The sequence below is a fragment of the Diabrotica virgifera genome, chromosome 4, assembly GCF_917563875.1.
Source record: "Diabrotica virgifera virgifera chromosome 4, PGI_DIABVI_V3a".
NCBI classification, from domain to species: domain Eukaryota; kingdom Metazoa; phylum Arthropoda; class Insecta; order Coleoptera; family Chrysomelidae; genus Diabrotica; species Diabrotica virgifera.
The window spans coordinates 242,066,102-242,078,909 of record NC_065446.1 but is presented as its reverse complement, the minus strand read 5'-3'; the positions used below and the strand labels follow the sequence as shown (position 1 = coordinate 242,078,909).

The window sequence follows — 12,808 nt, the reverse complement described above, 5'->3', positions numbered from 1 at the left end:
ACGCAAGGTGGTTTCTCCTTAATGAATCTTTCCATGAAGAATATTAAAAACATTTGTAAATAAAAGTGAAGTGAAAGTTATTTAGGATTATTATTTTAAACAGATCGTTTACGGGAAATGTAAAACCACAGGTAGATGTAATTATTAGTTCTTAGAAAATTAAGGTAAAGAAAGTTTGGAATTTTAATCTCTTTTTGTTTAACCCCGAGTAAATTTTGTAGAATTTCCCAAAAATAATTATTATGACGGTAGGAATATTTTTGAAAGTATGAGTGGGTGTTTCGAATGAAAAAGAATGGGGGAAGAAGAAATGTCTCTGATTGGTTTGGCAATTTGGAATGGGAAGGAGAGAAGTTTGAATTTTCAGATAGTATTGGAAAGAGGGATTATTGTGTTACCGGCAGCCGAGAGGAGCAGTCAAAAGTTTTCGTGAGTAGTTCAGAATCAAGTACTAGTGGTTGTGTTTGATAAGTGAGAGTAGCTGAAAAGTGGAACGAGAGACAAATCAAATCGAGAAGAAATACCTCTTTGATTCTGTAAAGTCCAAGAGAGTAAGTTACAAGAATTATCGTTATTAAAATTATTTGTGACACCAAGTAAAAAAGATACTTGGGTCTCAGGAGATTATTGTTGAGAGAAATAGAGGAGAAAGTTTTGAAGTTTATTGAACGAGTACTGGCAAAAAGAGGTCTGGTTTGTGTTTTGGAGAAATAGTTGCTGGTATGCTGCTGGATTTTTGCTGAGAACGGAGAGGGCTTTGATTGGTATTGGTAGCCTAACATAATCAACAAGGAGGAACTGTTGGGGTCAAGAGAAGACATCATTGTGTGTGAATCAAAAAGGTCAGTCAATAACCTATGTGATAGATTTTCTTTATAATCCGAAGTTAATTTTTTTACGTAAAAGCATATGAATTTAAGATTCCAACATTTCAAAAATTTAATAGGAAGTATAAGTAGTTTTGCGAATACCAAATTTGTTTGTTTAGTTGGTTTTATTAATGGTATCAAAAACAAAGCGATAAATATTTTTTTTAATTAGATTAATTTATATGATAAAGGTTTCATTTGGACAATTATGCCCACAGAATTTAATTGATAAATTTACAGAGCATTGCTATTGATAATAAAGGTATTTGTATGTGTTTATTTATGGTATTTCTATTTATTTCCTTTTCCTATTTTTATCCCGATAAGGATCAACTAAGAGATACTGAAACCACGAGAGAAGATAAGTATAACATAAGATAATTTAGACATTTTTTATATTATAAAAAGGCACCCTGAGATTCTTTCTTAATTTTTATGTATGATTTGCGTTAATTAAATAATTGATCAAATAAATAATAATTAATATAAAAGTAATAGAAAGCAGATCATAACACTATGTATCATTATTTTTTCATGCAGAATTGCCCCTTAAAGTTTGTCGCACTTATATAGAAACACCCTGCATTGATGAAGAACATGGCTAGTTGTTAAAGTACCTAAATATTTTATTTTCCAACATAAGTGAATGAATAAAAAAACAGAATGTTAAGAAAGCCTGAGGCTATAGTTTGGTTTTAATTTCATTATTTTATATGCTAGAATATACCCACAGGGTGCGGTGAACTTAGAGAAAACAAACAGTTTGATTGGTACACCCGGTATACAGTGACAATTTACCTGTCTAGCAACAATATTATTACAGCGACATTGTTAAGGAATAAAGTTATAACATATTAAAAAATCACTTAATCAGCCAACAGGTTTAGAAAATTGTAGATATCAAAAATGACCCATTTTTGAGGTGGTGCGTTAATTTTTTGGAGTAGTGTATAGTGTAATAAAGTCTACGAAAGCCAGAACTCGTGGTCCTGGCTTTGTAGATGTAGATGTAATGTAGATATAGATGAATTAGATGGATTTTTCAATCCCTTTTATAAAGTGGAGCTGGTTTGAGTGCCAAAGTTTTTACTAAAACCTGCCTGTTCGCTAGGTTGGTAAAAATCTAATTTTGTTTCAAGTCTATTTGTTATGTGAATTTTCTATTCTTGTGAATAACTTTTAGATATGGTTTAACATGCTTATCGGTCGGTAATTCTTGAGGTCTGTTGGGTGGCTTATTTTGTGTAATAAAATGGTAAGTGTTGTGTGCTATCTTGTAGTGTTTCACTTTGGTGCAGACATAAGTTGAACAGTTCCTTTAAATTCTCTTAAAATCGGTCTCCACCCATCTTTGAGACTTCTATAACGACAACTTGTGACGGAGCTTTAGTTTTTTTTTTCATTTTTTTTTAACGCGTTCCTTATTTTGTCTGTGTTGATATATCAGACATAACTACCGATCCTTGGTTGACTACTATTTTTCCTGAATTTTCTAACTTTTCTGATAGATGCTCATAATGATTTTGTTGACTTCTGCATAGAATTCCTCTACTACCCTTAATCATTCGTCTCTGTTAGTGATGGTATTTCCATCTTTACTTTTAATTTCGTTATCTCTTTTTTGCCATAATTTGTTAATTTTCTCCTTAGAAGTTTGAGGCTCTTGTTATCTTCAATAGGTTGTTGGACCTGTTCACTCTTATGCTTTCTGTTGTACATCCTAGTATATTTTTGTATTCTTTTACTTATCTCTCTAAGCTCATGGTATTCTTTGCTTATATCACTTTCTCCTCTCGTCTATAAATGCTTGTGTTTGGGGACTTATTCTTTCTTTTGGTGGTGTATCTTCTGGCTTTTCGCTATAGCTTCTATTATATTATAATGTCATTCAAGGTGTTGACATTTAGGTCTGTATTCTTATTACTTTCGAGAATACTGTTGATGTTTCCTTCAAATGAATTTATATAATCAGGCTTAGTCCAGGTAGGTGCAGACACTACCCGGTAGTCTACCGGTGTGCAAATAATCGGTGTGCAGACAGTCATTCCGAGTACCAGCTTGTATCAGTCTTCATATAGGTAGTACCTTTATGAACACTTTTAGGAGATAAACGAGATTGATAGTGACATGATGCTAGACAGAGACATCACGAGGAGGGTACTTGCGGAAGCCGGTCCTGATAAATTTATTACATTTTTTTATGTAATAAATAAACCATAGTCTATTTTCATGTACGATTTAAAATATTCATTGCGAATTTCAAGCCCACGTACTACAGCCCCATGACCGTCGGTGTTCCCGCGAGATAATCACATTATAGACGTGTCATGTGCTCGGAGTGATTATCAATTTAGCGTCCCGATCACACGGGAGGGCAGGAGCGAGGGCATGAGAGGGTGAGTAGGCCACTTGATGCCCAAGTTGGTACTACTGGCGCCGTCTTTTGCCGACAAAGTCACGAGAATATCTAGAGCTTGTCATTTCGTGAAAAAAAAGTTGTAGCGTGCATCTGGTTTTGAATATGTGGAGTGATGTTTGTTTCTCGTTTTTATCCGAAATTTATGGGCGAATTATCGTGAGGGGTTTGGAGATAACGCGGTAATGTAACGCGTGAATCACAATGAGAAGTATTGCCGGGGTCTGTTTATTCTCGGTGGAATTACATACATCTTTTTCTTTCTCATAGATGTAAGACGTACGCGATCTATTGTTCGTTAAAGATACTTTCTATTGCTGAATATTTACTGTAAATTTACAAGCACTGAATCTGAGCATGTAAAAATGATGTAATAGTACAAAAATATACTAGACTGTTTAGTAAGTTTTGCGTCCACCAGTAAAAAGTAAAACATTTTGAACGAAATTGGGTGGTAATTATTTAATAAACGCACTTAAAGCTTTAAAATGACGGTTTTTAATATTGATTTACTAATTTATTGCTTAGAAACCCGTAAAAAAACTAACAGTTCTTAATTTTCAAAAATGTTAATAACTATTACAAAAATGAAGCTACAATCTTGATATTGCCTGGAAAGTTGTTTTCATGTTAAAAATCTGCTTAAAATTTCAACTACCAAAATATTTGCAATAGGGATGTTCACAAAAAATTAAAAAGTCGTTTCAAACATGTAAAACGATTAAGAAACACCCTAGGAATAATTGTCCAAAATTTCAATAAAATTGAAAAAGCCTTTCTATAAAAAATCTTTATTAGAAATCTAGCATTATTTTAAATTTCAAGAACGCTTCTCTATTGGCCTGACGTCACTAGTTGCATACCCCAAGTGCGCGCCATTCTCATAGTGTTACTGTTTACCTGTTTGACGTTTCAGGACATTTTATTTTGTTCTCTTCTTGTTTTATCAGGGTTAAAGTGGAGTTTTATAGTGAATTTGTTTAGTTTAAAGTGGATAGACTGTTTGTAAGTAAGGACATATTTTGGGTTTTACAAAAATAAACAAATAAAATGGAAGAAGGTTTTCAGAAAGCCGATTCTTATAAACTACCGACTGTAGTGTAGATTTAACAATGGTGTATGATTTATTGGCATCTTGTAAAAAAATAAATCTACCACAGCTTTACTGAGTGTATATTCCATATAATTTTCCATGTCTTCTTTAAGCTAAAGAAATAAATGCTTAATACTCCACAAAAAAAATAGAGAAAGTTGTATGCATACATTGTACGCATGCATATTGTATACATACATTGGCTGGTTATTACTTTACCTTGGTTAGGTGTATTAAAAATATTTTTATTCTTCTTCATGTGCCTTGTCCGTTGTGGACGTTGGCTATCACCATGGCAGTTTTAATTTCATTTGAGGCGTTTCTGAATAACTCGATCGATTTTTGTCCAAATCATTGGCGTAAGTTTTTAAGTCATGAGTGTCTTTTCTTCCGGGTCCGCGTTTGCTCTCTATTTTACCTTGCGTTATCAGTTGGAGTATACGATATTTATCATGCCTCATGATATGACCGAAATATTTAAGATTTCGTTTCTTAATTGTAAAAGAGATTTCTTTTTGTTTTCCCATTCGACGCAATACCTGTACGTTGGTGTGGGTCGCCCAGGATATTTTGAGGATACGTGGGTACACCCACATCTCGAATGCCTCTAGATTTTCATTAATGTTTACATTATTGTCCAGGCCTCTGCGCCATATAGCAAGACCGGAAATAATAACATTTTAGCAGCCGCATTTTTAGTGGGAGAGATATTATGTCGCAATGGGTGAAAATATTTCTCATGCATGTTGTTAAATGTTGCTATGTCCTTTTCAACTCTAGATCTTATTTCGGTTGTTTCGTATTTCGAGTTGACAACTGTTCCAAGGTAAAAAATATTTTTGAACTTGGGTATTATACATTTTTATTTCAACCAGTCTTTTCACTAAATTATTAATGATTTTAATATAATATAAAGTCATACCTACATCCACATGTAGTTATTTCAAGGTTTACTTTTACTGTATGTATTATTAGAATCCCGTTTTTAGGAATATCCCAGTTTAAGGAATACAAATTTGAGGTCCCGAAACTTTTTCATTTACTCTTTAAGGGGGTAGGTGCAAAATCTTGGTCCAATGCTATTTAAATTCATTCATTTTTTTCGAATCCTGAGAAAACTAATAAGTATTTTTGAAAAATGTAAATGCAGAAAGAACAATTACATTATTACCAAGGGCCGAAAGTCTCTGGAAAACTTCTATAATGTTTATTTTATTAAGTTAGTTCTTTAAGTTAGTTATTTTAAGTTCTAGCTGCAACAAACCATTTCTTTTTCTGTTTTAAATTGGCTGGAACGGTAATAAAAATCTTGTCAGAACTGTTTTTTGATGTATTTACACACCCAGGAACAAAACACCACTTATTTGGCTTTATTTTTAATAATTAAATACGTAAAAAACTGCGCACATTCAAGTACACTGAGTAAATACGTATACAAAACTAGTCGTCGATCAAAGACGTTACGACTGCTGACGTCACAGACCGTAGCCTCGCTGCAGGGTACCGTTTTTCTAGCCTCCAAGAAAATCAACATTATGAACTCATTTATCTTAAAAAATATACATTTTTAAACAGTTTTATGATTGTTACGTTTTTATATACCTTGTAATCTATTGAATTTAACTATATTTAAAAATTAGTGAACATCCCTATTTTTTTTATTATTTTAACATAATTTTCTGTTGCAGTTTTTCCGTCTGTGTTGGCGTAGTCGAACAGTTAGCAAGATGCTGCTTAGCAGTGAGGGAACCGGTCCATGATATTCCACCGGCATGCTCTTTCTTGCTCGCTGCTTTGGAGTTTTTGGCAGCTTTGACAGATCACGCTCCTGAAGATTCTGATACCACCCACTTGGTAAGTTAACATATATCGCACTTTTCTTGTTTTCCTTACGTTATGCATTTTCTGTGTTATGTAAAAATACGAAGAGTACGATGGTTAGGACATCTAGCAAGATCACAGCAGAACAACCCTCCTAGAAGAATCCTTACGTCACAACCTCTGGGAAGTAGAAATAGGGGTAGGCCAAAACTCAAATGGATGGATGATGTAGATGAGGATGGTAGAATAATAATCGCATTAAACTGATAACTTTTGGCAATGGATAGAACTGACTGGCGTAATAGACTTGGGAAGGTCGAGGCTCTTTTAAAGGGCTGTAGCCAGGCGCGGATCTAGCAATTCATAATAGGGTAGGGCCAGACTTACCTCAAATATAGTGACGCCACAGCTAACGATTGTTCGGTAGATCTACCGAATACCTTTTTCAATCTACGAATCTACCTAATTCTCCTTTTTTTCTACCGAAAAATCAAAATTCTTAATTTTCAAATTAATCTGCCGATTTTTTTTCTACCGAGAAATCAAAATTATTAGAAAATTTTTCAGAATCAAAATTATTAGAAAAACAGAGTTTAGTCAATTTTCAAGAATTCTTGAATTGCTTTTACTAGCTTGTGACACAATGTGCGAACCAGCAGATACGGATTTACCGATATCAATTTTATGACCAGTCCTTTGTCCTTTTATATTAATGATTTTGGGAGTAAAATGTATCTACCTGAATCTGAATAGTGAATACTGAAGGATTGTGGCTTATTTTGATATAGAAGGTAATTCCAAACTAAAAATAGTATTTATATTAAAATCTTAAAACAGGAGAAATTTATTTTGCACCTTTTTAACTTAAAGTATTTCGACATAACTAAAGAACATTAAAATTTTTTCTCATTCTCAATTGCTTCAATATCCGACTTGTTTTGTTTTTAAACGATTATATAGTGTAAAAAAATCATGTTTTTGCCTATAAAACATTCCTTGTAGATTTTAGAGAAAAATGTTTCAAATAAATATTCTAGATCTTAATAGTTTCTAATTTGAAATACATAAACAATTGGAGATAATAGCAAAAAACCCTTATTTTTGCAGTAATTTATAAATGTTAATAAATTATAACTATTATTTATTGTAACAAAATTTTTTAACTAGTTTAAACAATTATACCGTTTCCAAATAAGAATATTTGTATTTTGAACGTTAATAGGTACACGTGTGGTAAGTTTTTTAAAAAGTCTACAACAGGAAAAAATATGCAGTTTTATTTTATTATAAGTAAATTATTTCCTTATAACAAAACTAAAGCATATGGTGAATATTGATATTATATGATGATGCATGTAGTTTATTTTTGAATACTGGTACCTAAAGTATCATTTTTTGCAATGTGACAGCAAAAATGAAATCTAACGAAATTTGACGATTTCTACCGAAAAAATAAGAGCAGTCTCCCGAAATTTTGTCCAAGACCTGTGGCAACACTGCTCAAATATTATATTTCCAGATTTAGCCATACGACTCACACTTACTCTAAGGATAAAATACACTATATAAACCCAGATACCTACGGTATCAAAAGGATTGATAGACAATTCACGACTATTAATCTCACTGGTCGTTCTTTACCATAAAGATTAATCTTTCTACCCATCAATGGGTAGGTACGCATGGATTATCTAGTAAAATACAAATTTTTATATCTTTATTATATCGCAAATTTAAAACGTGACTTTTCATGAGATAAGGTGTATACCCAGTGCCCAGTGTAATGTATTTGCATTTTAAAATATCATTTTTGTTATTCTTTGAATTGAGAAAAATATTTCCGTTGTTTATGGTTCCACCGGTACCCAAACAAATGCGCCTGCAGATTATTTTTCAGAGAAGGGTGTTTTATTAGATTTTATGACTTTTTCAATTCTTTGGAAGCGGTTGTCGTGTAATTTATTGTTGTACTGATGGCTTACAGTTTAGAGTTAACAGAAAAAAATAATAAATAATAAAAAAATACTTATAGACTAAATACAATAGGGGGTTCATGGACCCGTTGACCTCCCCGTATCCGCGCCTGGCTGTAGCACCATTGATGATGATGATGATACATTTCTGTAATAAGATTGGTGATTTTCTCTGCATTCATGTCTTTTGTCGCTACCTTCATTCCATAATTGAAACTTTTTCCCATTTATTTACACCTTGTCCACCTAATCTTTTGTTCACAAGTTTATAAACAAGATATTTTGTTTCAGGTTAGTACTCTTCATGCAACTGAACTACTGGGTTGTGTTTCGATGCTGTACGGGTCTCTTCTACCTCCAGATTCGACGCCTAGAGTAGAAGGACAACAGCCACCATCGATACCAACACCATGTCTTTCTTTGGCATCCGTAACTTTCAAACTACTTAGGAGAGTAGCAGAATTAGACATCAAGAAGTTCCAGGTAAGTAGGTGAAAACATACGAGTACATCATTCTCTTTGCCTTATCCCTATGCGGGGTCGGCTTCCCTAATTGCATTTCTCCACACAATTCTATCTTGGGCCATATCAATGTTAATCCCCTTTACCAACATGTCCTGCCTTATCGTCTCCCCCCAGCTCTTCTTTGGTCTTCCTCTCCTACTCCTTCCAGGAATCTGCACTTCAGCTATTCTTCGTATTGGGTGGTTAACGTCTCGACGTTGAACATGACCAAACCATCTTAACCTATGCTCTCTCATTTTGGCATCAATTGGTGCCACACCTAGACTTCCCCTAATATACTCATTTCTAATTTTATCCTTCTTTGTCACTCCACTCATCCATCTAAGCATTCTCATTTCCGCCACATGCATTCGCTGTTCCTCTTTCTTTTTCACTGCCCAACATTCAGTTCCGTACATCATAGCTGGTCTTATGGCTGTTTTATAGAATTTTCCCTTCAGCTTCATTGGAATTTTTCTGTCACACAACACACCACTCGCTTCTTTCCACTTCATCCATCCAGCCCTAATTCTACTGCATGCATCTCCATCTATTTCTCCATTACTCTGTAATACTGATCCTAGGTACTTAAAACTATTGCTTTTTACAATCATTTCACCATCCAAAGATACCATTTTATTTGTAGTAGCTCCATCTTTAAATGAACATTCCAAATACTCTGTTTTTGTCCTACTAAGTTTTAAACCTTTTTCCTCCAGAGCTTGTCTCCACTGTTCCAGTTTTTGTTCTAAGTCTCTTTCACTATTTCCTACTAACACGACATCATCAGCATACATTAAGCACCATGGAATGTTACCCTGTATTTTCGCTGTTATCTGGTCCAAAACTAATGAGAATAAATACGGACTAAGCACAGAACCTTGATGCAATCCTACTTTCACATGAAATTTATCAGTCTCTCCCACACCTGTCCTAACACTAGTCGTTACTCCCTCATACATATCCCTCACAATCTTTACATATTCACCAGGGACTCCTTTCTTATTGAGTGCCCACCACAGAATCTCTCGAGGAACTCTATCATATGCTTTCTCAAGATCAATGAATACCATATGAGCGTTTGTTTCTTTACTCCTGTATTTTTCCATCAACTGCCTTATAATGAAAATTGCATCTGTTGTTGATCTACCCTGCATAAAGCCAAATTGATTCTCGGATATTTCGGTTTCTTCACGTATCCGTCTATCAATTACTCTTTCCCATATTTTCATGGTGTGGCTAAGCAGTTTTATAGCCCTGTAGTTTGTACATTGTTGTATATCTCCCTTGTTTTTGTAAACAGGTACCAGTATACTGCTTCTCCATTCGTCTGGCATTTGTCCAACTTCCATAATTCTATTAAATAGACCTGCTAGCCACCTGGTTCCTGTCTCTCCCAATGCTCTCCATACTTCCCCAGGAATATCATCTGGTCCTACCGCTTTTCCTTTCTTTATTTTTTGAAGCGCTTGAGCCACTTCCTCGTTGGTTATTTTGGTGACCATTGCTGCTACTGTCTCCGTTGACTCTACAGGCTGTCTGTCAAATTCTTCATTTAATAAGCTGTCAAAGTACTTTCTCCATCTCTTTTTGACATCCCTTTCGTGAACTAGTATTTTATTATTTTCATCTCGGATACATCTAATCTGATTAAAATCTTTTGCTTTCTTTGCTCTCTGTTTGGCTATTTTATATATCTTCGTTTCGCCTTCCCTGGTACATATGAAAACATACGAGTACACATTAATTATATAGTCCAGGAACTAAAGCTTTTCACCGCGCAATTTTTACAGAATGGATCAATTTGCTTGAAAATTTTGAGAATAAGTAGTAGATAGTCCATGGATCAAAATCTATATGATGCCGACAGGCGCTTTTACCATGGGGGTGGTTGCCACCCCATCTCAGGGGTGGAAATTTTTTATTATATTTTGACCGCAAAAGTTGATAAAAACATTCATTCTAAGCAAAAAATGTTTTATACATTTTTTGATAAAATTAATAGTTTTTGATTTATTCGCTATCGAAAGTTTCAGTTTTATATCTAAAAAATCAATGTTTTTTGATGGTATTCTCATTTACGATTTACTCATATTTTGTCGTAGAACAAATTTTATCAAACCAAGTTCTTGGGAATTAAATTACCTACAATTTCATATTTAAACATTTTTTCGTATCTGTGATGCTAATCTTTCTATTCTGAAGAAAATGGCATTTTTTACCAAATTGCAAACATTCGTTATTCGCTTTAAACTTCAGTTTTTTAAAAACTAATCATTCTAAGCCAGTCAAACTTTTAAAATCTATTATTAATACATAAATAAAGAAGATTAAATAAGGCCAATGACTAAAAACGCCGCTAACTTACATTATTATGCTTCCAATTGGATTTCTCCTTTTTTTTTAATTTATTGATTTTTTAACCGTAACTTTTTTTATTTTTTATCTTAGAAAGTTCGTTAAAAAAGAATTTTGTAGGTTTTTACAAGATCTATAAGGCTATTAATATAAATATCCTTTTAAAATTCTCAATCACAAAAAGAGGTGGCATTGAAAGGGTTGGTAAAGGTGGTTTTTGCATGATATTACAAGTTTTAATTGTAAATAGCTCTCTCAATCTTTGATGTAAAAAAATGTTTGCAAACCACGTTCTTGGGAATTAAATAAGCTATTTATAATTTCGATAGCGAATAAATCGAAAACTATTAATTTTATCAAAAAAATGTATAGAACGTTTTTTGCTCATAATGAATATTTTTACCAACTCTTGCGGCCAAAATATAATAAAAATTTCCTCCCCCGAGATGGGGTAGCAACAACCCCCATGGTAAAAGCTCCTTTTGGCATGATATAGATTTTGATCCTTGAACTATCCACTACTTATTCTCAAATTTTTTAGCAAATCGATCAATTCTGTAAAAATTGTGAGGTTTTGTCCTATTTGGACTTATTTGGACTAATATGTCTGTTATTCTTCTATAATTGTTTTTTTAATATTTTTTAAATTTATTATTAATAATTTGGGATTCTCGATTCGATATTCATCGGCAAAGCATGCATGTTTATTAGCCTGCCAAACTCTGGCAGGAGACTGCAGACCAAGACTGATGTAATTGCTATTTCGAGTAAGGGCATCCTGTTCTCGGATAGTTATATCCATTTTCATCGACTTTATCTCGTTTAATTTAAGAGGAAACAGTAGCGATCAACAGGTAGCAAAAACGCGTTCCAAGATTGCGGCTGTAATTTTGAATATTTTTTCGAGATATTTGGCACACGTATTCGTAATATAATAAAGAATGGCGGTACAGAGCCCAATTTGAAAAATATAGTAATATGTGGAAATTACCCTGTAATTAAATACAATATTAAAAAAACGAGCCTGTACCGCCATTAAGAACAACAAAAAAATAATCCACTTTCTTCAAATAAACTTTTTTATCCGATGCCTAGATTTTGTGTCATTTTGGAACTACTAAATTTTTTTATTTCATTAGTAGTTCCAAAATGACACAAAATCTAGGCATCGGATAAAAAAGTTTATTTGAAGAAAGTGTATTTTTTTTGTTCTTCTTAATGGCGGTACAGGCTCGCTTTTTTAATATTGTATTTAATTACAGAGTAATTTCCACATATTAATATATTTTTCAAATTGGGCTCTGTACCGCCATTCTTTATTATATTACGAATACGTGTGCCAAATATCTCGAAAAAATATTCAAAATTACAGCCGCAATCTTGGAACGCGTTTTCGCTACCTGTTGATCGCTACTGTTTCCTCTTAATACTTTCAAAATGTTGAATAGGTTGCATATGCGAGTTCATTGTGAACGAAATAAAAGAGATACGTACTCACAGTCATGTATTGTATGACTCCGATGACCGGTTTCTTTCTCTAGAATTTGCAGAGCATCATCAGGCCAGCGGTTATAAGTAAACTAAGGGCCGGTTGTTCGAACGCTAATCAACAATGATCACTATCAAATATTTAATTACTGTCACCAAAACTGTCAATGTCAACTTTTATTGGGTTGCTGAAAACATAATTGATTATAATTATGAGATTAGTTAATCAATTAACATAACAATTATTAACATAATTGATTAAGTAATATCATAATTGTTTTAAGCA

General features: G+C 33.4%; 1 protein-coding gene across 1 annotated transcript in view; it reads left to right on the top strand.

The window, feature by feature from the left end:
• Nucleotides 1-12,808, top strand: part of LOC114339332 (S phase cyclin A-associated protein in the endoplasmic reticulum) — a 345,776-nt gene that overhangs the window by 261,887 nt on the left and 71,081 nt on the right. The window contains exons 16-17 of the mRNA XM_050648835.1: nt 6,067-6,232; nt 8,464-8,655. Coding sequence (XP_050504792.1) covers nt 6,067-6,232; nt 8,464-8,655 — 358 coding nt within the window. The remainder of the gene's footprint in view (nt 1-6,066; nt 6,233-8,463; nt 8,656-12,808) is intronic.